At 35.1% G+C, this 27999-nt stretch overlaps 1 protein-coding gene and 1 long non-coding RNA gene across 4 annotated transcripts in view; one reads left to right on the forward strand and one right to left on the reverse strand.

Moving 5' to 3' along the window:
* The window catches only part of LOC126647666 (uncharacterized), a 143864-nt gene that overhangs the window by 23939 nt on the left and 91926 nt on the right, over positions 1–27999 (reverse strand). The window lies entirely within an intron of this gene.
* IPO11 (importin 11) overlaps positions 1–27999 on the forward strand; it is a 162606-nt gene that overhangs the window by 14796 nt on the left and 119811 nt on the right. For all 3 annotated transcript variants that reach the window (XR_007630630.1, XM_050330051.1, XM_050330052.1), the window contains 18 exons: positions 2089–2292; positions 3906–4038; positions 4871–4929; positions 5718–5766; positions 7859–7929; positions 8739–8931; positions 10304–10456; positions 10714–10757; positions 11681–11771; positions 13223–13270; positions 13909–14014; positions 18283–18409; positions 20423–20456; positions 20639–20679; positions 21736–21852; positions 23235–23348; positions 24703–24818; positions 26267–26343. Coding sequence is in view for 2 of the 3 variants with exons in the window: in XM_050330051.1 (XP_050186008.1) it covers positions 2089–2292; positions 3906–4038; positions 4871–4929; positions 5718–5766; positions 7859–7929; positions 8739–8931; positions 10304–10456; positions 10714–10757; positions 11681–11771; positions 13223–13270; positions 13909–14014; positions 18283–18409; positions 20423–20456; positions 20639–20679; positions 21736–21852; positions 23235–23348; positions 24703–24818; positions 26267–26343 (1777 nt within the window). In the remaining variant the exon portion in view is untranslated. The remainder of the gene's footprint in view (positions 1–2088; positions 2293–3905; positions 4039–4870; positions 4930–5717; positions 5767–7858; positions 7930–8738; positions 8932–10303; positions 10457–10713; positions 10758–11680; positions 11772–13222; positions 13271–13908; positions 14015–18282; positions 18410–20422; positions 20457–20638; positions 20680–21735; positions 21853–23234; positions 23349–24702; positions 24819–26266; positions 26344–27999) is intronic.

Below are 27999 nucleotides of genomic sequence, written 5' to 3' on the forward strand. Positions count from 1 at the left end.
GGTACAAAAAATAGTATTAACTACATTATTCATAAAACAATTCAAACTTTTTATTACTTTTTCCCTAACTTTATTAGTCTTTAGTCAGTTTACCTGCTAAGACAGTAGGATGACTTATTTTGTAGTTATAAATTCCAGCGCTGCTGAGCAGTTCTGCAGTTCTGAGACTATAGTTGCAACTGAGATTAGAACCTTTTAAAATGACATTTTAAAGACTAGTGGCTTCCTGGTTTTATTTGTGTGTTTTTTATGATATTTTTTGGGATGTAATTTTTTAAGGTGGGGAGGATTTTGTTTTATGCCAGCAGCCTAAATAATTACCCAAACAATGTGTTCAGTATTAGAGTCCATCTCCTTTCTTCTAGCTCTGCAGTCTGTAGGTATGCTGAGGTTTCCTTTCAGAGGAACCTTTCATTTAGTTCCCAGCATGCTTGATATATCTGAGTTTTGATATTGTGTTCCTGATGAGTGCTCTTTTCCAGTCACAGATAGTTCATAACACAGTTGCTCTCTGCTTGTGCTTTTTGCATCATTGAAGGAAGAGAAATTATGACTCTTGCATGTATGGAAAGAAGAACAACTCAAAAATATTGAGAAATAGACATAGTATTGAGATGCGATGATACAAGTTGACATCCAGGGGAGGTGTAAAAGAAAAAGAGAACATATAATGTGTTGAGAGCTTAATTTCTGTACCCTCTGAAGATATTTATGATATGGAGGGAACAGAGGAGCAAACTAGTCCTTAACATGTATGACAGCAGAATTTTTTTTTTTTTTTAACTTAAAAAGCCAATCCTCAAGGAAAAGGTGCTCTTGACCTCTCTAGAGAGTTTGCTTCTTGTATGACAGATGGAGAGGAGTTTATTTCCTCCCCATTGCCAATTGACATAATTTGTTCCAATAATCAGTAAGACTCTCAGCTCTTCTTTGCGAGTGTTGATGTCTTTTTCCTGAAGCAAATCTCTGTAAGCAGGTTGGTGGGAATGAATATTGTAGAAAACTTTGTGAGGTGGTGAGGCTCTGGATTAAACAGATGAGGAAGCAGTAGAGGAGGGCACAGCTATTTTCCTTTAGACCTGTAAATTACTTGCATTCCTTCTGATAGCTTAAGAAGGGGACTTCTTCACCAGTCTGGAAGTGTGGTGCTATAGTAATGGTGCGTTGAAGGTGGGAGCATCTGCTTCACTAATCCAGTCAAGGATCCTTTCAGTGGAAATGGGATAAGAACAGGGAAGACAAGAATGTGAAATTTCTGGATATTTGAGGTGGGGTTTTGAAGGACCATACAAAATTTAGTGAGGAATGTTTAGGGAAAGGGAGTTGCAAAAGCAGCAAAGTGTGGAATAGAAAAAAAAGAGGGCATAAGACAGGCTAGTCAGGTGTAAACCATGGGTGGTCTGTATCTGCGTCTGAACAAACCCTGTGCCTAATCACCACTACTTGTCCTGTCCTCTTGATTGCATCCCCTGCCTGTCTTGCTGTGTAATCTCTCTCTGTTCATCATGTGTGTGGGCTGCAAGGACAAGGTGCCAGCTACTGGCAGAACTGATGTGAGTGGGATTTGGGCCAGCAACCAAAGTCAGATGGTGGGAGTGGTGCAGGTGCCCCTGGCATGTAGTGTGAGGATCTGGAGCAAGAGAGTCTCAGCTTCAGCTAGTGGGATGGCACCATGGCTTACAGACACCTGTGCCCGGGGGTGGGAATGGCTCTGTCTAAAACTTAAACTCAGGTAGAGCAGAATGTGTGTTCAGCAGTCTGGTTCACAGAAAGTGATAGAAAAGATCACAAAGAAGTGGTTCCCAAATATCTTTTTCTTTGTTTATGTGCCTTCTAGAACAAATATATTTACTGGTCTTTATGTAGAATTAAAAAAAGGTATCAAGTTTAGCATTTTATGTAAATAAAATATTTTTGCTCCACATTTATTTGCATTCAGCAAACTTAAAAATAGCTTGAGGAAAAGCACACAAAAATCCATACTACTTTTTTGATTCAGGTTTTATTTGGCTGTTAATTTCTGCATTGTATATTTCCTAAATGCCCTTTGACTTTGTGTTATCTGCTTTTTGTTTTGCTTTTTTGCAGATAGCTACTCAGATCTCTGTACTGATTGCTAAAGTTGCAAGGGTGGACTGCCCAAGGCAATGGCCGGAACTTATACCCACTCTTGTAGAATCTGTGAAGGTGCAAGATGATCTTCAACAGCACAGAGCGCTACTTACCTTTTATCATGTTACAAAGACCCTGTCATCCAAACGGCTTGCTGCAGATAGAAAACTTTTCTATGATGTAAATAATCCTTGCCTCTTCCTGGGCTTAGCTGGCAAGGCATTAATGGCATGTCTGTGGACTTCAATGTCTGCCCTTGAAACAGAAATGCTGTTATGGTGGTGGGTGTATGTATATTATGAAGTAACTGAAAGTCAGTTTCTAGGTGAAATATTTTTGGGATATTTATTAATTTTGCATGCAGCTGGAGTGTTCTTATTTGTGTAAGAGGCAGAGTTTCATCTACAGAACAGTATCTGCATATCAGCCTTATCATGCCGTATTATTTTATGTGAATTTATGGTGTTTTTTGGAAGTGTGTTCTGGATTTATAATTCATTATAGTAAATAATTCATTATAGTAAAAATACTGGGTTGTAGACTTCCATACTACTCTATTTTTGGTTTTATCATCAGTGAGAATATGTTTGGGGGGTTTTCCAGATGAACTCTCTGGGTTAGTTAAAAGGCAAGATGGGAATGCAAATGCCAAATCTTGTTCATGCACCTTACGTTCTTTATTGTAAGAATCCAGTGATTAGAACACAGATTTAACTTTGGTTGTAGGCTGTGCATCTCCAAACCCATTTGGTGTTAGGTAACAATGCAGTAGAGTTAACTGAATTTAGTGAGTTAAACATCTTTTCCAAATGTTATATTTCCATTTTCAAAATTTTATTTTATTCCTCCATTTTAAAGAGTTTCTAAAGCACAAAAAATGAAGACTGTTTATGAAGGTTTACCTATTTATCTCTGTAGAAAAAAGTTCTGTCTGTGTAATCCTGAAACTGAAATTTTAATTGCCTGGAATCCAAGACCTTGAGAACTGACTCCTGTTAATAGGACCTTTACTAACCTTTACTCAGCTGAAGGAATCAAATAAACAGGTTATGTACTTTTGATTCCATTGATGAGGTATAGCAGACTGAGTGCGGACTTTGGTAATAAGAAGCTGTCAAGTGCTGCCATAACTGAGTGAGAAATTCTTTATCTTCTTTTTATAATTCAGATATCTTTATCAGGCAGGTACTGTCTGGGAACTGTAACATAAATTAAATTTGAGATTTGTTCAGTTCTACCTTATTAGAAACTATTTGTCATTCTCTATTTTAAAAATTTTGAGGGAAAAGGGCAGATTTTGCAGCTATCAACAAAATAAAGTTAGTTTTGTTGAAGGTATGTAAGAGATAGATGTGTAACTGCTGTGTCCCAGAGTAAGCTGATTCAGATATTAACTATGCTGTAAGACAGACAGTTTAAGCCTTTTGGAAAAGAAGTTATGAGGAAAACTGATCGTTTTTTAAATACCACATTATACACTGGCAGCTATATTTAATGAAAGCCACGTAAAAAATGAGCCTTAAATAGTTGTCTTTAAGGTTAGGGTCATAGACCCAAGTACTCAGGGAAAACACTGCATCTTTCAAACATCTTGAAATTAAGATATTTTTCTGGAAAACATTTTTGGATCAGTACAGCATAAAACAAAGAAGCAAATTAAACATTGTGACCTGTGATACAGAAGAAGATGGATTAAATAATTTAACAGTATACATTGGCCTTTAAAATTTAGGGATTTATTTTGCTATGACAAAGTTCAGGAAATATATTCTTGATCTTTCTTCCTTTTGCAGCTTACATCAAGTATTTATAGCTTTGCATGTTCCTTGTGGAATCATCATACAGATACATTCCTACAGCAGATTTGTGCGGGGAATGAAGCTGCAGCTGCAAATTCACTAGAAAGGACCTTGTTGTCATTGAAAGGTAATAATATAGAATGATATTAAATATGAAGAGTCAAATAACTTTCGTCACAGTGAATGAGTAGGACTTCTTTGGTCAATAGTTCCTATTCTCTAACAAAGCCAAGCCCATTGGGAAAAACAGTAATCTTGGTTTATTTTACCTGTAGCTTTAGCAAGACAAGGAGGATTTCTCATGTGAAAGGGGGAGACAGTAGTCTTGTATGCACCACTTCTCAATATGCACCATTCCAATGTACTGCTTGTAAGAAGTCAAAGTCTAGGAGGTGAGAAAGTGGAGGGCATAACAGGATGCTTTTTCACATGGGTTGTAGTTTGGGCTTGCATGTCTTTAGCAACTTATGTGGTCAAACTGAGCTATGAGTTTAATTCCATTAAGTTCACCTTGTGTCCAGTGAAGAGCTAACCTGAAAAGTTTATCTTTAGGTTGATGCTCAAATGCTTATCTGTGGAGTAAATATATGTCGTGACTGTACCTTGCTGCTTTGAAGAATTGTCCATGTGCCTTGCTTGCAGTGTAGATAAAACCTGTCTTGAATTGTTTCAGAAAGTGCAGCATGCAGTTTTGCTGTATTGCTGGCAATACAGAACTGAGAAAATTCACAGGATGGCTTATGGACCTTGCTTAGTCTGTACTTGGCCCTTTTCCTACTGTAGAATCATTCAGAGGTTGAATACTTACAGTTTTTACAGAATTCTTCTTGATTCAGTAATTCTTGGAGTTCTCTTTCATTGTTTTACACAATGTACTGAATTTTAAAGTAATTTCAACAAGGTTAATGTTAGATATGGAGCTGATAAACAGCTACAAAAGGAATTTTTTTTTTTCCTAGTCCTTCGGAAACTAACGGTTCATGGCTTTGTAGAACCTCATTGGAATGCAGAGGTGATGGTAAGTGACATGTATATATTTCTAGTTCTAAATTAAAAATCCTTTGTGATGATTTCAGATGTTAGAGCTATGTTTGAAAATTGTTGAAAGGCGCACATTTTTGTTGTGTAAAGGAAGATCAATCAATGTGCTCTCAAAGTTGTCCTTAGTCAAGAGCTGTCAGATCTTAGATAGATCCTAAACACTGTGACACTAATGGCATTATGTTTAAAAGAAAAAGGGTACCCTTACCAATTTACACATCACGTGATGATGACACCTCTGTTTCTCACTGAAAGATGTCTCTCCCTCCCACCTCATGTAAAAGTGTGTTTTCATTCAGTGGTGAATGTGATGCCATATTTATTCTGTCATATTCTATTGATGGAATTTGTGTGAGATAAAAGCATGTAGTGTGCAGCCCGTGGAGAGGGGAGGGTCAGGGAAAGAAATCCAGTCACCCTCCTTAACCCTGTTCTGCTGGAAGAATTGAGTCCTAAACTAGGAGGTTGAGAACAGGATAGAACTGGATAAGCATATTTTAAAGCATATATCTGTAGTTACCTATCCCTTTTTCTACTAGAGATGCTATGCTGTTTGTGTGGTATTAATAAGGTCATTTTGGATCATCTATGCAATCTACTTCCTAGCTAGTTATTAATTGTCCAAAATAATAAATTAAAAGTGATAAGGTTGAGTCTGAGCTGATACCACTTGTGAATTTACTTCAGTTTGACACAACTTTGTTTTTATAATACAGCGCAAACCAAGATTCATCCTTAAAATACATGTATACTTTTGTGTTTCAGGGTTTTCTACATGCTGTATTTGAACGGCTGAAACAGTTTCTGGAGTGTAGTAAGTATATGGATAATTTTTGTTGTATTTGTTGTTAAACATTGGAAGCTGGATGAAAACAATACAGTTTAGAGCATTATCAATAATAATTTAGGTGCAAGATATGTTTTTATAATTGCAAAGCTATTACTTTAAATCCTGCTGGAACTGTCAGAGAAGAATTCAAGAAAAGTGTCTTTTTAATAAACAGGCTAAAATCCCACCAAAATTATATTTGGTGTCATAATGCTAATGGGAGAAAAATCTTAAGTCATGGATTGACAAGGTATCCATATTAAAATATGGAGCTGCTACTAAAACCCAGAGCATCTTGAGTTTTCTTCTTTGGGAGAGTTCTGTGTTTTTTCTTTTTCCAGTAGTTTGTTACGTATTTTGGTATGTGTCAAATGGGAAATAAAAAGCGTATTCGAATCTTTGTTCTTTGTAACTGGAAAAGTAGTAGTCTGAGACAGGCAACCACAGGTTAATACAGTTGACAGAATCAGAATCATAATTGGCAGATGTCAGTGCTTTTACAGGGAAGTTACCTGAAGCAAGCAAAAAGGAGATGTTTGACAGTGTTGCATCTGAACTCACTCCGCCTTCCTTGTGTGTACACTTGTCATAGATCTGATGTGAACTGTTCAATCCTTTGAAACTTGCCAAATCATTATTTTAGGACTCAACAATGCTTTTTCCTAGAACAGATGTCTAACCTAAATAGAGTTTTTTTTAATATAAGTTATATATAATTTTAACATTTTTAATATTTTGATGATGTTCCTTGGCTTAGGAGCCTGTACTTAGGTAAGAGGGGCTGATCTGGGCTTTGAGCCTCATTTCTAGAAGAAGTGGAAACAGCCACTGTTTGCCTCTTTTACTATACTGTAATCAGGTTCTTTCTGGCCCTTCCTTAATTTTTTACAAGATAAATGCCTTGTTTGAGTGGACTGAATTGAAGGCCATCCCATCCTAAAGTTTGGTGGCTATTGTAGTCCCCTAGAATATGAATAATATAAATAATAATGGTCTAGTGGTAAAGGCGCGGCGCTATCACCACCGAGACCCGGGTTCGATTCCCGGTCAGGGCCACTCCCAGGCAGGTGGAGCTCGTTAGCCCTTAAAGGCAATCCATCTACGTCCTGAGGACCTCGCTGCCACCGTCCAAGCTCGCTTGGCCCTGGCAGATGAACCTTAGGATTAAAGGGTGGGCTCAGTTCCACGCACACTGTGTCTCACCTAAAAAATCCAATGAGCAGGCTGGAAGGTGTAGAGACCTTCCCCGGATCTTTGCTCACGAAGACTGGCCATTATTATTAGAATATGAGGACTCCAGGGTTTGTGTCCTAAGGCAAGAACTGAGCTGAACCTTCCCATTTCCATTTTCTAAGCAATCAATTGTTTTGCAAAAGCAGGTACAGCTACCTTACAGGATTAGTGTTTACATTTATTATGCCATGGGTTTTGCCTGTATGCCTTCATTATGGCAATTTTTTTTTTTCCCTGAAATCTTTATCTGTTTTTTTGTTTGTTTTGGTTTGGTTTTTTTTGGTTGGTTGGTTAGTTGGTTTTTTTGTTTTGTTTTGTTCTTTTGTTTTTCTTTTAATTTGGAATGTTTTCCAGTGTCCATAATAAACTGTTCTTTGAGGTGGAATTTCTACAAAAATGCATAATATTATGCAGAAAGGATGTAGAATAGTTTTATTAAAAGGACATTTTCATACTTTCGTGCTGACTTACTTTTTTCCTCTACTAGCATTTGATTCATTGCATTCATTGCTATCATTACATTTTCTGTAATAATGTCCCAATTGTTGTAGCCTGGTGGAACACTGAAATTCACTGTATCAAGTACATTTCAAGTGAATTTCACTGCAACTGAGAAAAATGGTTAAAGTTTTTTTCCTGGTACTCATTACCTTGCATTTGACTTTGAATTTATTCTGCCATAGAACTTTTTTCTGGCTGGCATAATACCTGAACTGTAAAAAAATAATTTTTACTTAATAGTATAAAATAAGTTCTTTTCCAGTGTTAATTTTCTAAAACTTAGCTATCCAGAAAGAAAAGGAAAGTCTGAAAAATGATAGTTGTTAAATGTCTGATTTACCAGGTAGAAGTATAAGAGCAGAAAGCATATGCAGAGATCGTCTAGAAAAGATTATAATTCTGTTCACTAAAGTGGTAAGTAAATTCTCCTTTCAGTTATTGAATATTTTTTAGTTCTGGAGGAGCAGTCCCCATTGAGATATGTATGTGCCTTGAGGTGAATACATTTCAGATCTTTTAAAGAAGTGGAAGGTAGTGCAATTTAAAACTTCTTTGTTATGAAATGTATTTTAGAAGAAACAGGTGTCTGCTTACTCATGCTGATGTAGATTGCAACCATGAAGAATACATTTCTTTAGCTCATATAAAATTAATTGCATTCTGTAAGTAAATTATTTAGCCAGGATTTTGCTCAAAGAAGAGTTCTGGAAATTTTGCTAAAACAGTGGTAAAGGTACTGAGGAATAAAGAAGACAAACTTTTCTTCCTGTGTTTTGTAAGTAGTTAGATCGTTGTGGATAGTTGTAAAAGCTAACTTGAGGAAGCTTATACTGCAGTGGAGGGGGAAGTAAAAAAAATGTTTTATTTCTTATGCCTCTTTTACTTGCAACAGTTCTAATAAGGGTGAATTATCTGCTGAAATGTTCACCATTTCAAGTGTGGCTAAGGTATTGTATTTACTTCTAGTAATCCCATCTAGTTGAAAATGGATTTGTTCCTCGAACTTAAAAAAAGAAGTGATTTGAACCAAAATCAAGAATGTTGGTGTTAAATAATGCTTCATTAACCATCGATACTGATCTCTTTCTAATTTCCTGTCTGTGTTTTCTCTAATTTTATATAAGTTGACACTTGTTTTTGATAACTAGTTTACTAAAGCATTTATTAAGACTTGCACAAAAAGTGTTTGAATTTCTTTCTTGCTTTTCTACCTCTTTTTTTAGCTTTTGGACTTCCTGGATCAACATCCTTTTTCATTCACTGCTTTGATTCAGAGATCATTGGAGTTCGCTGTGAGCTATGTTTTCACAGAAGCTGGTGAAGGAATTGTATTTGAGCAGTTTATTGTACAATGCATGAATCTCATTAAGATGATTGTAAAAAATTATGCATATAAGCCATCCAAAAATATTGAAGGTACTGCTGCTATTTACTAAAACCACTTTTTGTGTCTTGAGAAACATTTTGCTAGTTGTTCGCAACAGTATAACTCCTTTATGAATGTCTTAATAATTAGTAAAGTGTCGCTCTCTATATTAATAATTACTACTTTAATTTTTAAAGTATTAATTTAAATAGATGGTGATTTGCCAAAGGCAATTTAAATACAAAAGGATCATGAATATCTTTTCTTTTTTGACTGTTTTAGTTTTCATTGAACTAATTTTAAAAGGTATTGTGGTGTAGAATTGGGTTTATTTTCATCAACGAGTTAGTTGCATCTTTCCCTTGGGAGATGTTTGATAAAATTATGTATTTGCTGTAATTAATACCAGCACTCTGAAATACAGAAATACAGTGGATTTGGGACGCAGTTGAATATAAAACAGTTTATATGTTCTGTTTTGTAGGACTGTATTTCATTTTGAAAATTCATAAACTGCTGTATGTACAGATTAAAAAAACACCACAACCTTCCACATGAGCTTGACGTGTCGCAATGGCTTGATAAAAATTAGCATTCTCTTTTTAAATTTGAAAAAAACCAAACTTCCGTAAGTGTACTGGTATGTGTCAGAAAAGATTACATGAATCCAGTGTTTAAAATTCATCAGAATATTGATGTATTTCAGAGTTACTCCATAATTTTGCAATACCCTAAGTCTATTGATTATTAACATATTTCTGCTTGCAAAAGTACATGGTAAGCTTTGAGTTTCAAAATGTAGTCACTTGAGACAAGAGGAATATAGCAATTTTGATGAAAGTTTGACTTTTTGAGAATGATGTGATTACAAAAAAGTGTAAAACAGAAAGTTTATTTTTCTTAATTTGACTGACATATAGTGTTTGTGTTGGTTGTACAGCATACAGTATTTGTCTTTATTGCTGGTTTCTTTAACCAATACTAACTCCTAAAGATCCCAAGTGATTTCTAAGATTGTATTTGGATAAACTTTCTGAATAGGTATAAATGGAATTTCCTTGAGTTCTGTGTGCTTTTAAATTCAGTAATGCTAAAACAAAAGTAATGTGCCCAAGGCAGGAGGTAAACAGCTTTTCTTCTCATCTACCTAGCAGCTGAATAGCATTTAAATACTGTGTGAAGTCCTGACAACCCTTCAGTCTAATTGTGCTGTCAGAGAACTCTCTTAAAAGTAATTTGGGAGTTTAACTTGATTTTAAAAAAGTGCCACATGAAAGTCTCTTAAAGTCTGTCATGAAAATATTTGTTTTTCTCAGAGGAGAAGAATGTTTTATTTATTGATTTCTTTCTAGTTTTACTAGACTAATGTTTGATCATTAAGCAACTTAACTGTAATTTGGAGTTTTCTGTGTTTTATTTCAGACAGCAGTCCTGAAACTCTTGAAGCACATAAGATAAAGACAGCATTTTTCACATACCCAACACTAATGGAAATATGTAGGAGATTAGTCACTCACTATTTCTTGCTGACAAAGGAAGAATTGACCATGTGGGAAGAAGATCCAGAAAGCTTCAGTAAGAAACATGTTGAATTGTTGGTTGCATTTTTATTAGATATTGATATAAACGTTTCATTGTTTCTACAAATTGTCTCCTGCAAATACTGAGCATTTTATTCCTACAGTCTTCCTATGTGGGCAAACATTCCCTCTAGAGATTCTTTTCATAACAAGAGATTTATTAGTTATCTATGATACCCTCATATCCAAATGCCAAACTTTATTTGAACTATATTTGAAATAATACTTTCTTCTTTCTTTGTGAAATAATAGCTGTAGAGGAGACAGGAGGAGATTCTTGGAAGTACAGTCTCAGAGTAAGTGTTTCAATTTGAAAGAAAACCATTAAACATTCCTGGATGCATTTCTTGATAGTCTTGTAACCAAGGGAGGTGATACCTGGTAGAAAGATGGTGCTTTTAAAAAAAAAATCCTTAAGGAAATTTCTTTAGAATTAGTAAAAATTAACTTTGCTACTTTATCACTGTTCAAACGTGCTTAAACACACTGGAAACTATGCACTTGATATTTTAGGAGGGAGGGAAAAGGAGTTTGCTTCAGCATTTGTTTTATGTAGTATCTGATGGTGGTTAAAGCCAGTAGAAGTTGTCTCTTCTTTAAACTGATGTTATCACTTATGACTTTATTAATGGACATGTTGAGTGAAGAAGTTTTCAGGTGATGTATATTTAAATATGTAGATATCTTTAAGTATATTTAATTATATTAGTTATTAGTTAATTTAGTTCAGATCAGAAGTATGTTGTTATAATGAATCTCCCAATTGTCACTGCTGTGATGTGCTTTGCAGAGTGATCTCAAAGTTTATTTACTGGATTACTTTAATTTTAAAACTGAAAAACCCAACCTTGTGCACCTAGTGTGTTCCACCTATAAATGGATATTTAGTCCAAATCACTCAGCTAGAGTTAATCCAAAACCAGCCTGTGATGTCTACAGTATGATCACTGGCTACTCAACACTAGCTGTTTCACTCCACTGATTGATTGCTCTTCTGCTATAGAATTGGCTGATACAGATGCAGTCATCAAACTCTTCCTAGAGTTAAACATAATGTATAGTAGGAAAAATGGTATTTCATATAGTGCTAATTTTGCTACAGTTTATTGTGTTTTAAATTATGACTTTTAGTGTGAGATATTCAGCACTTGAAATGTTAGCATAAAATGTATTTGAGTTGCCTTTAATAGATTTTAAACCACATGTTCTAATTTTTCAGCCATGCACAGAAGTTCTTTTTATTGATATTTTCCATGAATATAATGAGATTCTTACCCCAGTGCTTTTAGAAATGGTTCACAGTCTACAAGGTAAGTTCTTTAAAAAATAAAGGAAGTGGAAAATGTAGAATTCTTTACATTTACTTTCCTGAACAGTTAAACAGTTTTAACTTGAAATATCTTGTTTTATATAGTGCATTCACTCTGTATTTTTGAAAGGCACATGTTAATATTTTACAATTTTTTCTAAACCTACCATAAGGAAAATGCACTTGTGTCTAGGAGGAGGAAATCCTAAGGACTTTTTACGTTTCATCGTAACTGTTTTAAATGACTGACAAAGGTTGGGATGTTTCTGGTTTCATGAGGTTCCAGGTTTTCTTGAGAGTAGTCCATGAACTTAATGAATTCTGTAGGTTGGTTTTCTTCAGGAATTTCCTGTTCAAATGTTGCAAGGCAGTTTATGCTATCTCTGCTAAAATCCTGGGGGAAAAAGAAATTTTTAAAGAAAAAGTTTGTTATGGTGTTATTTTGGAGAGTCTATGGGACTTCCTAAATCTGAAGAATCTGCTTTAAAAAAAGTTGTTTTCTGTATGAAGACTGAAGTATTCATAGCTGAGGAATGTTTCACATTTTCTTTCTGTTTTACTGTATGATTCTTTGCCCCCAAATTAAGTTTTATAACATCTAGGAAAGATAATAAGTGGGAATAGCTTTTTTCCCCCCCTGTAATTTCAGCTTAGGTTATTTCCCCAGGATGTATCTTAGCTGACGTACAATATTTTGCACTTGAGTTGACCAGGATGGATCATTACATTCTATTTTAAGTAAATACTCATTTTCAGACATCACAAAATCTCTTCATAAAATACTTTGTACACATAGGTGTTGAGATGGCTTGCTGTGCTGTGATACTGGGAATAGTAAAACGTTCCTTACAACAGGTTTGACAGTTAATATGTTTTCCAAAAATTACAGGCATATTAATAGTGTTAATACTACCATGCTAAAACGTACATTTGTACTGTTTTTCTCTCCTGTGGCCCATATTATCCACTTCTGCATGTTTTGAACTTGACATTTACTTTTGAAATACTAGATAATATTAAATACTCATTAATTCTTAAAATTTTGGGAAATTTTCATTTACACGAGGTAAGTTTACACACACACACACACATATATATATATATAAAGTACATGGAACTACATCTAGGACCCTGTTGGAAATTTACTATGTGGTTGATAGTCATCTGCAATTTGCACATTTTGAGTCTTTGTTTTAAATGCATGCTTCTGACTGCTATTAGAAAGGTTAATCTCCAAAGTAGTAAGTCAGAAATAGGATGTGAAAGCAGAGAATTGATTCTAATATATTAACTAAAGAAAGCATCAAAACTGAAATGACTGAAATTGTAAATGAAACAAAAGCAGCAAAACAGTCTTAATTCATGGCTTACTTACATAGGGCATGTAAGTGCAAAGTTGCTTGCCTTCCTTGTTTTAGTGACTTTTTTCTTTATTTTAACTTTGGCTTGTAGGATCTACCAACGTAGAAGATACCAATGCTATACTGATCAAAGATGCTGGTAAATTTTTCTTAACCTTTGAAATAACAGAGCCACTTCTATGTATGTGTGTGAGTTCTTAAAAATAGCATGAAGAATTTGCAAGATTTTTAAAAAAAACAATTGGAAAGTGGGATATAAGTCCTAATTCTCCTTTCAGTTGATGTCAGTCTGCACTTTTCAAAATGCTGATGCAAAAATATGATGCTTTTTGGCTTTTTTGTGGAACAGACCCTTAGAGAATTTTTTTACTGTCCTGTCTTTTTTGCTCTGCAACTAAATGACCTTTAGTGTCTCCATGGAGATACTCTGTCCATTTTCCAAGTAAGAAGATTTTATGGCAAAAGAACAGAATTGTTTCTGATGGAACCTAACATCCTTGATGTTAGAATAAGATCCTTGTTGTTCTTTCAGCTTCTAGCTATTTTCAAGATACTGAGCTTTCTTCTGTAATGCCTTTCTTGTACTAAAATCTCCTCCAGAGTTCCCTTCACTGTGGTCTGATAAAGCTTTCTAAAGAAAAATATGCTTTAATTTTGTTTTCTTTATTATGCTGAGGTTATCAAAAATGTGCTTTGACTCTCAAATTATTCTGATTATTTAGTATTAAAAAATAAACATTTAAGCAAACAATAAGCATAACTTTTGTTCTTCCCCAGTGTATAATGCGGTTGGACTGGCTGCTTATGAACTATTTGATAGCGTGGATTTTGATCAGTGGTTTAAAAATCAACTATTAGCAGAACTACAGGTTTCTCATGACAGGTAAACATCTTGATTTACTATGCCTTCATCATTTAAATCCAAATCTGATAATATATAATAATTGCAGAGTTGAAAAATATTCAACCTTTAAACATATCCAAGTGAGCAGAGGTATGAAAATACATACAGATAACTGCTACAGTCACTGAAGTGATGGTGTTCTTAACACTTTAAATTACTATATGATGGATACTTCCGGGTTCTGGGAAAGTACATTAAGTCTGTCTTCTTGCATATATGTGACTTGACTAAACCTTCTCAGAACAACCACTTCCTCATTTAAAGAAAGATATTTAGTCCTCCAAAGACCCCAGAGTTCTTCAGGCAACAAAGTCCAACTGAAATCTATAGAAATAATCTCTCTAAAACTGTAGTTTAGCCAAAATAGTGATTTTTTTTTCCTTGTGTTATTTTAAATACAAACCTTCTGTAACTCACTTCAGTTAATTTTGCCCGCAATAAAGAGGGGAAGTAAGGGTTTGGGTTATGTTGTGAAGTATGAATAATTACAGACTGTTTCTGCATGAAGATTTTTATACAGTCCATCTGTTGTGGTTTTTCTTTCTAACCAAGGTCCCCTTCACTTGGATGGCCTTCACATGAGTGCTTCTTTTTTAGTTTGGTGGATGTCATAGGGTATTTTGAAAGATCAGTTTTGGCATCTCAGTACAGACTGATCTGCCCCTCTTTAAAACTGTCTAGAAGACGGAGTTCCTCCTGTTCCTCAAACTGTCACTGTTTCCCCAGGGGAAAGGACAGTGACCATTACTGTTCATGCTAATTCTTATCAGATGAGTTCAAATCACCCTTGTATGTCCTGTTTTTCTTAACAGTCATTGACAGTGAACCTAATGTCCTTTGAAAGCTGTTATTACTATGTTTTCTTCTACATTTGCAATTTATCTTACCAAATGTAATTGTTGTCTGAAACATGACCTAATTTGTTTCCTTATACCCTTAGGAGCTACTATAAATTGTAAATGATTTACTATAGTGGGTTACTAGTCAACTTTTTTATTTCGAAATGCCAATTATAAAAGCTTTATTTACAGACAGAGTTCAGTTTCATGTGGAATGGAAGACCTTGTTAAATTTACAAATATTAAAATGCTTTTCAGGGCAATATACTTTAAAGAAAATTACTTACTTACTTTTGTATATATAGCCTTATGCCAGAGTCACAGAATAATTGCCACAGTTGTTTACCTTCTGTCTCCTAAAGTTGGTTTTCTTTTACCTTGCTGTCTCCAGTTGGTCAAGTACTCTAAGGTTTAGGTTACTAAATGTCAGAAGAGCAGGAAAAATGAGAGATCTTTTGTATAAGATTGCTGATGGTGGGGCATAGCATCAAATGATCAACCTCCAAATAGAACTGCCATGGTATTTGTAATACATGCTGACTTTGGCATTTTTAGGTTATTCAGTTGTATAGCATAAGTGTTCCGTTGTTGATACAGTTATATTTCGATCAGAAGACACCCATTTGATTGGCATTTGTTGTATCCCAGGATGAAATTCCTGTGGAGACAGAAGCTTGCAGTAGAAACCGTCTAGAAGTTTGAAGCCTTGTTTGCTTGAACTGCTTCTGCTTTCGTCATTGGAGACCACCATGACAATAAGGGAGACAGTGTTAGTGGTTTGGAATCCTGCTTTAACAGCGGCTTCAGGAATGATCTGCTCTCCCTCGGGGATTAGCATGGCTGCTCACAAACTGGTTCATATTTGGGAACACAAATTTGTGTGTTGTCAGCATTAAGCATAGAGTGTGTGGTGTTTTGTTTTCATTGAATGTTCCATTATCTGTTGATAGTAAACCTGCCAACCATAACCATATCCATAGAAGAAATATGGGATGAATATAAAAGTATTCTTAAAGATTTCTAGAAACATTGCATTGCCAAATTTGTCACTTGCCATGATACTTAGTTTTGTACTGATTGAGGAGAAACTTTTCCATAATATGAAAGTAGTTTACTGCATACAATTTTTTTGGCAATAATTCATTTGTAAAACAACATCTCCTGCTGAGAGAGAAAGTATCAATATGACACTTAGTAATTTAGTATCAAGCAACACACTTTTGACTTGAATATCTGATGCTGCCCAGACACCTCAAAGATACTGTTCTATGACTATTGCAGCAGAAGCTGCATTATTTTGTGCTACGGTGGATTGGGAAAGGGGGGGCACCAGGACCTGGGTTTTTAGCCCATACCTGGAGGGGAAGATGCTCCCCCCTGCTCCCCACCACATGGTCCCCAGGGAGCCTGACAAGACTCACACACGGAGACCAGCAGAGGAGAGCCAGAGAGATTTTTATTGTATGGGTAGGGATATATATAGGCTTTGAGGGGATTACCGAATAACCAATTAAAAGTTCAGGGGGTCTTACAGAACCACCAATGGCAAGAAAGGGTTAACAACCAATAGAAGGGAGCAGATACAGGCCAATGAGAAAACTTCCTGATATCTCCCTGGACATTCCTTAACAGAGATAAGGCTGGAGGACTCTGGGAAGAAGAAAGTGAGTTAGCAAAAAAATACAAAAAGCCATTTTGAAAACTGTTCACTTAAACAAAATTAAAATCTTCTGTTTTTCTTATATACTGCAGATCCATTGCAACAGTTTTGGAATATTATCACTTTTCCCTTGTGAGCTTTAGGCCCACCAGGCTCAATACTGGACCTATGCTTAGTCAGTGTGTGTACTCTTCTTCTAAAAACTAATGTACTAAGAGGTGAGCTTTTCCCAAAAGTAGTGAATGTAGAAAAAGTAGAACCTCAAAATTGAACACATATGAGCAGAAGAATTTTTAGAAACTTTAGTAATTAAAAAAACCCAAACCCCAAAAGAACCCACAGAAAAGCAAAGCAAACCAAAAACCCTAAACCAAATAAAACCCAAACACCCACACCCCCCACCCCAAGAAGAAAGCATGCTGTCTTTGCTAGGGAGAGAGAGAGAAAGAATATAGAGATGCAGGTAGGGTGTATGGATTGAACAACAAGATAACACCAGAGCTGAAAATCCTTGCTGTTAGCAGACAGTTATGTACTTACGTTATTTAAAACTTTTCTTTATGTGACTGTCTTTTCAAAACTATCCAACTTGAATCTCAAGAAAGTGACTTAGGTTTTTTTTAATATTCTGATTTTTACAAGGTTAAGTGTAAAAAGTGCCATTCTAAGAGTAGCAAAAATTGTATCATCAGATTCTTGAGCAAATAGAAGGTGTTAGTAAGGCAATGTCTTGTGTAAGTCATGCTTCAGCATGGGTTATTCATGCTTCACTGTGACTCAGTAATTATCAAGCACCACTGGACTGTTATTCCTCATTAGTTTTGTGTTCCAGTTTAATGAACTGCTATGTACATGCTACTTCCACAACTTTCAGGTTCTCTGAAGATGATCTTTGTTTATAATCTCGTGGTTATGGGAATGTTTAATGAAACACATTTAAAAAACGTAGAGAAGCCTCAATAACTTCCAATTTAAATTGCTTCTTGATGGCTTACAAGGTAGAAGTTCATCAAGTGAAAAATATGATTAAGATAAGAATAATTTGTTAGTTAAAATCCTCTGAATAGGGTTCATCTTCCCTAACTTTATACATCTGCAAGTTAAACATACTAATCTGAGTTACATGATCACTGGAGAAAAATAGCAATTCTGTAAAATGCTTTTCTCAATCACTGTTTTTCTCATTTGTTCTTCCCATTGACTCTAGAGGTCACTGATTTGTGCCCTTTTTGCAGCAGTAGTGCAAGATCAGGTAGTGTCAGTTCTTAATCTGGTGACATGAACTACTTTGACAGTTGCTGTAATGCAGTCCTGAAGTTTGCATTTTTAAATTGCATCTGACCTAAAATTTTTGAACCCAGAAAGAATGTCAAGGAAATTACTGGAAGCTATCATGAAAGCAGTAGATGCCATGGTGGCAGTAATAAATGTAACATTTGTTTTTCTTTTTTTTTTAATTGTTGTGCCATGTGCAGAATAAACTGTATTTCTAGTGAGACATTCAAGATTCAGTCATTTAGGATGAAAATTAACCTTTTCAGGCTAAGCTGGTGTCTCTTGTGCTGCCTTATGAAGAATTTTGATGAAAAAATATTTCTGCACTAACAGATCTTGACAAACGAAATCTTTTAATTGTTTTGGACAATTATATTTTCCTCATGATCCTTGGATTTCTTTTTCATCAAAGTATTCTATAACATCTAGTATAATGAGATAACAAGTGCAGTTTTTTCTTCCTACTTTTAAAGGTATAAACCAATACGCCGACGAGTAATATGGCTGATTGGGCAGTGGATTTCTGTAAAATTCAAATCAGACTTGAGACCTGTTTTGTATGAAGCAATTCGTAACTTACTTCAAGACTGTGACTTAGTGGTAAGTAAAAATAAATAATGTTTTTGATTAAAGATTTGTTTTGTAGAACATAAATACCATACCTTGCGTAAACTTGATTGAAAATTTCATAACATCATGTTAAAGTCTGTTGTGTCCTTCAGAAGATAAACCATTGGGAAGATTTATTGGTGTTTAATTGTGGAGATATTGAACAGTAAGATCAAAAACATTAAACAGGCCCTGAAGATATTCAGTAAGTGATGACTTTGATGGGAACATGAATTGAAAGAGCAACAGCCTCTTTTTTTTAAGAAGGAAGTTATGAAATGTCTTTTAGTAATTTATAAACAAATGGAGACTTTGTGTAGATAAACCGGGGTTATTCGGGGACTAGTCCTTGCAGTATACAGGACAGATTGAGTGCACCCTCAGCAAATTCACAGATGACACCAAGTTGGACAGGAGTGTTCGTCAGCTGGAGGGTAAGGAAGGCTCTGCAGAGGATCTGGACAGACTGGATCAGTGGGCTGAGGCCAATGATATGAATTCAACAAAGCCAAGTGCTGGGTGACAATAATCCAGGGCAGCACTACAGGCTGGGGGAGGAGTGGCTGGAAAGCTGCCCAGTGGAAGAGGACCTGGGGATGGTGGTCAACAACAGCTAATTGTTGTGAGCCAGCAGTGTGCCCAGCTGGCCAAGAAGGCCAGTGGCTTGGGTCAAAAATTCTGTGGGCAGTGGGACCAGGGCAATGACTGTCCCTTTGTTCCGGGCACTGGTGAGGCTGCACCTCAAGTCCTGTGTCCAGTTCTGGGCCGCTCACTAAAAGAAAGACATTGAGGTGCTGAAGCATGTCCAGAGAAGGGTAATGAAGCTGGTGAAGAGTCTAGAGAGTAAGTCATTTGAGGAGTAGCTGAGGGAGCTGGGGTTGTTTATCCTGCAGAAAATGAGGCTTAGGGGAGACCTTGTCAGGTAGTTCTTTACAACTACCTGAAAGGAGGCTGTAGCCAGGTGGGTCTTAACCTCTTCTCCGAGGCAACTAGTAGTGTCAGGACAAAAGAAAATGGACTCAAGCTGCAGCAGGGGAGGTTCAGGTTGGACACAAGAAGAATTTCTTCACAGAAAGAGTTGTTAGGCATTGGAACAGGTGAAGTCACCATGCCTGGACATGTTCAAGTAATATGTGGATATGGCAGTTAGGGACATGGTTTAGTGATAGTGGTGCGAGTTTGATGATTGGACTAGATGATCTTGGAGGTCTTTTTCATACGTAATGATTCTGTGATTCTATGGATATTTAAGCATTAAAACTATCTGCTAGCAGGGTATGATAAATGGCATTGTTTGCTATCCTGCTTGAGTACAAATCTGTTGGTTTAAGCTACAATTTCAGTTTACCAGCAGGTGAGATTAATTTGAGAAACTTGTTTTGCTATTGTTTATTTTTTTATTTTTAAACAAATAGGGCTAGCAGCCCACAAAAAAACCCCACTCAAATAATCTTAGCTAGTTTGGTAGATACCTATTGGTTAGTAATTGGCAGTCATAACAGTTGTTTCTGTGATTCCAGACAGCTTTAGCATAGCAGGATGTGTTTCTGTGTCAACTGTTTTTACTTAATGCATTTTAAGCATCTGAACATCTACCAGGAAGAACAGTCTACCTTGTTGAATTTATTTGATTTTGTGCTTCTTGGTTTACAGCAAGCCATGAGATAATTCCAAGTTAAACTTCTCCTCTGTTGCTAGAGTTTTTATCACAGGCCAGATAGAATTAAACAAGAAGATGTCTTTCTTGTCCTTCATGAATGTTTTGCCTGAGTAGTTTCTCCAATTTCTATCACTTTAGCAGTGCCTTAATAAAATGTAAAATATACTAAGATGAAAGCGAATGAAAATGAGTTTTCCAGCTAACCGCATTTCTTAGAGGATGACAGAACACAGAGAATTATTCAACTGCCAAAATATCAACTGATTTGATGTTGTCAGGTATTATGTCGATATTCAAAATGTTTAATGGACATATGCATTATGCTTTTGACTTTTGTCTTTCAGGTCCGTATTGAGACAGCTACAACACTGAAGTTAAATATCCTTTTATTTGCAAAGGTGTTTGATTAGTTCTTAATTCAGAGTTACTGGAAAATAAGGAATTTTAACCTTATTACCAAATTCTTCACGTTATAATTTTTGTGTATCCATGAAATATTTGCTTATTTGAGTTTTGTATCCATTTGCAATCTTTATTATTTTTCCTTAATGATTGTTCACCTGTAGATGACTTTGAGTTCAGAACTGACCAGTTCTTACCAGTAAGAACATTTATATATTCTGAAGAGTAGATAAATCCATAGAGAAGTGCAGGAAAAAATATCTCCCAATTTCATTTTAAACCATATTATTTAGTAATTAGGGTGTGGATTGTGTGTATGTATATGTATGTATTATTTTTTTCAGTCGTCATAGACCAAAATTTATACTCATACTGCTGCTGTTAAGGTTGCTAATGTGCAATACAAAGACATACAATTCAGAACATTTCGTATTACAACAATCACAACTTCATAGCAGTGTGTTTAGTACTGTATATACTGTGTGTTAACAGATAGTAAGTTTCTTCTTGCTAAGACAATATTAATACTATATCTAACAAATATGTCTCCACAGCAGTGTTGCTTTCCTGTGTGCCTGTTTCACACTACTTTCCAAACTACTGTTTTGTGAAAATACTAATTACAAATGTTTGGTTAAAATAGTGCCCTAAAAACACAGACTTTCTTGTTCTCCTATATTAGTGTTCTCTACAGTGGTCATTGCTGTGGCCATGAAGTAAGTAATTATAAGTACAGCAAAGATGTACTTTGATCACTCAAATTTAGCAGGTGTTTCTCATTTGATTATGATTTTCATGTAGACTTCAACTCTCTTGAGAACAAACAAAGCAAAAATGCAGAGTGCATTTAGACTGTAAATATTGGAATTGTTTTAAGATATCTTTTTCAGCTCAATATTTAAGTTTATATACTGGCCCAAAAACTTTGACACTAACAAAGACTCTCTGGAGAGATAGCCTATTTTACTTGTAAAGTCACGTTTACATTTACCAAAACATGGAAATGGTGTATAGTCAAACTGATCATGTTTGAACTGTTATATAAGAGCATATCTGAAATTTTTTACCTTGCTTAAGGTTATGATTGCCTAGTGTACATTTTTCAAAATGAAAAAGTAACATTTTGCACACTTTCAAAGTGTTTTTCAAAGTTCATGGAGGTCTTAGAGTTGTAAGCATACATTGGAAAATTACCAGTTCATGTCACTAATTGTATTTTGGTGGTCTAATCTACAGTTCTTTATTTTTCTTTTAGTATCTGGAATCCATGTTTACACTGCTCTTTCAGCTACTACAGGAAGTAACACAATGTGACACTAAAATGCATGTTCTTCATGTTCTGTCTTGCGTGATTGAAAGAGTCAACGTGCAGGTATTTTTTATTATATACTTCAGTGTTAGCTTGGTCATAAGAACATAGGGGAGGACTTGGTGTGAAAGAAAATGGAAAAAAAAGTTAATAAACTGGTTATTGTTGTCATAGCTGCCTGCATTATTTGCATACCTCTTTTCTCTTTTCAATTCTCATTTACATTTTGGGTAAAATGTTCTACTCAGTTACTACTTTTCTTTAGTTACTTTGTATTTTTTATATTGACTCATCTTTTAGAGCACAAAAGGATTGTAACAGCTTGTCTCACAGTCTTTCTTGCAATTTTGTTTTTTTTAATTTGTGATTTATTCTAATTGTCTAATCATAGATCTGAACTACTATTCTATTTAATCTTACATGTTAAAGGAGACATTTTGGGATCAACATATTTCGCACTCCGAGACACGATGCAACTAAATTTGTGGTTTCTCATTGGTGCTGATTTGGGTCACAGTTGCCTATATACCACTCTCCTTAACTTCATGAAAAGTTTCAAATTCACATTACATTAATGTTAAAGTATATTCTTCAGGTTATATATAAAGAAATCAAAGATGGTTTTGCAGAATTAAAGAATCAATAGTTGATTGCTTTTGTTTCAGGTTTTGGTGCGGGTTTTTTTTCCACAATAGTACTATATTAAGGGTAGAAATAATTCGTATTTTTGAGCTTATCTTCTCTTTCTACAAGTAATCCTGTCTGAGAGCCAAATGAAGCTTTCGTAATTGTCCGTTGTAGAAGTAGTTAATGTGACAGCAGATTTCCCAGATTTCCCTGCATTTCAGATCTGCTAGAGATGCAGCATTAAAAAGAAGTTGAGAAAGAACCCTTGAATCTGTTTAGGTTAATTTATAATTAAATATTTTAGAACACAGATTAACCCTTTAGTATTGAAGAGCGTAATAGAAAAAAATGCACGTTAGATTTCTGGAAGTTATGAAGTCTAACCCCTGCTCAAAGGACAGATGACTTCAGAGGTTATTCAGCTCTTTTTTTTGGTTTGTTTTATTGGACTGTTTCTGGTCTTAGAGAATGCTGTTGTTTAGGAATCCTGTCTCAGTGAAGAATATATTACTATGGAAATATCACTGATTATCAAATTGTAAGTATTTTTTGTGTTCCATTTACTACTTAAGCCTGGTTACCGTGCACAAATATCACTGTAAGTACTTTGTTCTTTTCAAATACTCTGCAGTCGGAAGTTACTTCAATCACAGAGTGAAGAATATGGTATTTTAGAAAGAGGAAAGAGGAGTAAATTAAAGCAAACTCAGTATTTTTACTGTGACAAAAGCAGCTCATATTTTATCAGAAACTACAGTGGGGATAAATTAATAGACTTGTTTACACATTAAGAAACCAATTTTTGTTCTGAACTTCAGATACGACCGTATGTAGGATGTTTGGTTCAGTATTTACCCCTCCTTTGGAAGCAGAGTGAGGAGCACAATATGCTACGATGTGCCATTCTAACCACACTAATCCATCTTGTCCAGGTAAGGAATCAGTCATGTCAGTGTCAGTGTCTCCTACAGTTCTTTCTTAATGATGAAACAATACATGGTTATACTGCCTGTGGAATCCATGCTATTGACTACTTCTTTAATACAGACTGTATGCCATCCTACCTTCTTCCTGCATCTTAAGAAAGTTCTAGTAGGACCAGCAAAGATCAAGAGAAGTGCTCTGAGGGTGTAAGACAGTGTCCGTACAGGAACAGAATTAATATACAGGCAGTCTTGAATTTGGGGAAATGCATGACTAAAAGTACGGTATTATAGAGCTTAACAGTGGAGAGAAAGTGGAAAGGGAATGACTAAACATTACAATGGGAGGAGAAATAAGGGTTCCTTTAAAAGTGAATTAAGTTTAAACACGAGGAAGTATATTTTTACCATGAACGAATTGTGGAAATTCTTGGGTTTGACCCCTGTGGAGCCTAAAAATGCAGGTATTTTTGTATACAAAAGGTATTTCTCTTTGTATTAGACAAATTTATGGAAGACTCTTTTAAGGCAAATTTGTATAAATAAATAAATGCAGAAAGAAGCCTTGAGTTAGAAACATCAAATAATTTTAAATTAACCATTATCAAAATATAGGACTTATGCAAATTCAGCATTCCACTAGTCTAAGTTCTTCTTAGGGAGTAATATTACAATATATTGTAATGCTGTTCAGTAATTGACAGTTCCCAATTTAAGAATTCTGTTCCTTTTAGGATTAGTTCTAATTTATTATTAGTTTGACAATAATTCTATTTAGCTTATTTTTAAAAATTGTGTTTTCTTTTTAAGTGCTTGCTAAAAAATTCTTTACTCTGCATTCTTGGGAAGAAAACTTTATGTATGACTCATGGATCATTTAAAAAATGAATTACTGTCATCAATCTGTGAATCTTTGTGTAGCTAAGAAAACAAACCCTTCTCTTGATTCTTAGAATATGTCAAACAATTTCATATGTGGCAAGAGCAAAGAGTAGTCCTTTTCTTGATCTGTAAAGCATTCAGCATTTAGTCATGTAGTATTTATTAGACTTGTGACTCTTCCAAGAAAGAGAATGACTAGTGAATGTTTTAGGAATGTATATTGTTTCTCGTTTTTTCTTGCAAATTATTGATAAGAGGATTGTTTTCAAAAAGCGTATCATTTTCTCAAAACGTGTTGAGAGAAAGCTTAGGAGTATCAGACTATTTTGTTGTATGAAATGAATGCAAGTTCAACCTTTGTTTTCTTGAATGCATGTTTATATATGAATATAACAGCATTGCAGATCTTTTCAAATGCTGTTCTTTAAATGCTTGGTTTGAGGTTTTTGACATATTTTACATTTCTTATTTGTTTTTATAGGGACTGGGAGCAGACAGCAAGAATCTTTATCCTTTTCTACTTCCAGTTATTCAGCTCAGTACAGATGTTTCTCAGCCTCCGCATGTCTATCTTCTGGAAGATGGTTTAGAGCTGTGGTAGGAATATTTTCTATCAGTTTGTAATTTTAAAATAATTATTTTTATATCCACAGAAGAAAAAAAATTTAAAAAGCTTTGAATATTAAAATTTATGTGTTTTTGTTACCTTACCTTGACTTCATCTATATTGCACTTTTCCTCAGGTGACATGAGGGTAGGAAGTTAATAAAAACCCCACAATTAAATAACTAAGTAAGTAATTAATTTTTCAGGCATTTGATAGTGAAGATACAGTTCTGTAATGATAATGACCAGGAAAACAGAAAGTCTAGACTCAGTGCAGTGTGCATGCTAAACTGTCAATTTGATATGCTCGACTACAGGAGAAAAGTGACCCACTGGTTCTCAAAGATGGTTGCAGGAAGAGATGTCAAGTTTACAAGGATAAAGTGTTGAAGTTAATCTTTTAGATCTCAGGCTATTTGGTGACTGAACATAAAACAAGAAATGATGTTGCGATCAGTCTACTGTGAGCCTCATTTATTTTTTTCTGATGCAACTGATGCTATAGGAGCAGGAAACTCTTACCTGGACTGAAATCAGCTCCTGTTTCTCTCTAAGAATAGAATACATAGTTTGTCTTAAAATAGCGAGGAATTCCTTTGATCTGAATTGTAGATGAACATTTGAATTATAAATACTTAAGCTATAGATGATCTGTTCTATGTGCAGCAAAACTGAGATTTATAATGCTGGTGGCAGCAAGTCAGAGTGCAAGAGCTTCTCAAAATTTAGGACAGAGGCCTTTTTAGTGTATGATACTTTTATATTTTCTTAATAATACTGATCTTGAGATTACTATTCTGATGTTGGTGCAGAAGAATGATATTTTAAGATGTCCTAGAGCATCAGAGGAATTTGGATGGAGCTGGCAGAGACAGTTGGGAGTCTAATGGCTTCTTGAACAAAGAGAAGGAGAACAGCTAAGATATTTTACATAATCACACATGTTATTTAAATACAGTAATCCCACACCTAAGATCTAGGAACAAACTGGAATTTTTTTCTGTGGCTTTAAATGCAAGTTTAATTTATTGCTACCATTTTCAAACCTCAGGAATTTTAAATGGCCACCACAGCTGCTCCTTTGATGTGTAGAGCACTACACGTTGTCCTTGCACTGTAAATATTCCTCTATACCCACCTTCTCACTACCAGGCTGAGTACTTAGACAGTCTTGCTGCTGCATTTCAGACACTATGTTGTCATTATAAAAAGACGGTAATATGTTTTTCTTTGTTTTCCTACCTTGGCAAGAACCATGCCTGTACCGATAGGTGTGGTGTTAAGAATTATTGCTGTGCTTGAAGTATGCTTCCAGTAATTGTTACACATTGTTGATCATATAGATGGTTACTGGAAGTTAGTGTGTTTTCATCTGTCAAAATGATTGCTCAATTTTATTCGTAAATCATCTAAAATATTTTTGCTTAATCTATTCTTAGGTTAGTGACACTGGAGAATAGTCCATGTCTTACACCAGAGCTCCTGAGAATATTTCAGAACATGTCTGCCCTCCTTGGTAAGTCTTTTACTAATAAAATTTCGTGGTTTTTTTCTGTTTGTTGTTCATGCATTAAGTAATGTTGCTGTGGCTGCAAGTACTAAGGGAGCTTGCAAAATTGTAATTATCAAAAATTGAGGAACAGGTTTTTATTATCTGACTTGGTCATCTTCTTTGATACTCATCTATTTACCCTGTTGCTTTATTTTTAATAAATTAAAGTGCTTGTACACAAGAAATAAGACAAATTTCAGTTTATAATTTCAGAGGTTATTCTAAGAAGTTCCTGAAATTTAACACCAAATGTGCTGAGTTTTATTGATATTGATTATATGGAACACTTGGCTGCTCTGCCTACAACCAGAATGCAATTACTAAACTTTCCATAATTCAGTTAATCACAATGTGGGATATTTTCAAACTACCTTAATGTATCTCTAAGCATTTTGGTCAAGCAGCACTGAAATCAAAAACAGTAGTTCTGCCTGAGTTGTTGACAAACTATAAACTTAGTAATGAGAATTAGGACTCCATTCGTAGGAAATACTGATATTTCAGATGCTTTTGCTTCGTAATTAAAGGGACTATAAAACTTTTTTAGTTTAATTTTATTATATTAATATGATTTTTTGTTAATCTTCAGCTGTGCTTTTGTAGGTTGTATAGCTAATATGGAAAATGGGTTAATTTCTTTAGAGCAATATGTTCATAAAATTACGGAAGTTATCTTTTTACTTGATAGCTGTTTTTGGCACTTAATACTTTATTCTGACTAAAAGTCAATAGATTGTGGTACGTAGGTGTAAGATGACATCTTCTGTTGTTTCTCTTTGTATACAAGATCTCTAATGATAAAACTGCTCTGTTTAGTAGTGGGTTTAGTATTTAACTCCAGAGCTACCTCTTAGATTCTGTAGTGGCGATACTTTCCAGGATAGAGATAAGTAGGAATCTTCTTACAAAAGGTGGAGGTATTTGGGAATATTCTATGCTTGTAATGATTTCCTTTTTTTCATCAGGAGTGGGGATAAGTGAGGCAAAACCACAGCAGCTGATGTGTAATTATAGAAGGATTTCTATGGATTTCATCATATAGACTTCTAGTACTAATTTACTTCCTGAGCATTTTTCTGAGGAACTTGTTTTCTGAGTGTCAAGTTTTTCAAAAATTTTGATTGCTGTAAGCCAAAATGATACACATTTTGCCAGAAATTGGAAACCATTCTGGTATGCTCTTTACCTGCAAATTCTATGTGTTTACATCAGGAGAATCTGACTGGACAGTTTTGACAGGACACAGCCATAGTATCGTCATGTTTAAATAGAGCTGGAGTTTCTGATTAGTACTAACCTAATTTTAAAACATAGTAGTTACAAAAACAGTACAATACTGCCATCCACTACCCTGCAAGCAGCTACTTTATTCATTCATTACACTTGAAAATGAGTGCAACAGCACTTGGTATAAGGAAAGTGCTTGGTATAAGGAAGTGCAGCATCTTGCAGAAGAAAATATATTGATCAGTGATGGTCAACTGTGCCAGGTAATTAAGTAAGTGTTCAGTCTTAGTTCTGACAGGTAAGGTGAAGGGAATTTCTGAATCGATAACTGCCTTGCTTATGTCTTGGACAGGGTCAAGAGCTAGCAAGGTGCTCTAGAAAATAATTTTCTTG

This window comes from Myiozetetes cayanensis, unplaced genomic scaffold (genome assembly GCF_022539395.1).
Source record: "Myiozetetes cayanensis isolate MyiCay16 unplaced genomic scaffold, myiCay2020 scf4, whole genome shotgun sequence".
Classification (NCBI taxonomy): domain Eukaryota; kingdom Metazoa; phylum Chordata; class Aves; order Passeriformes; family Tyrannidae; genus Myiozetetes; species Myiozetetes cayanensis.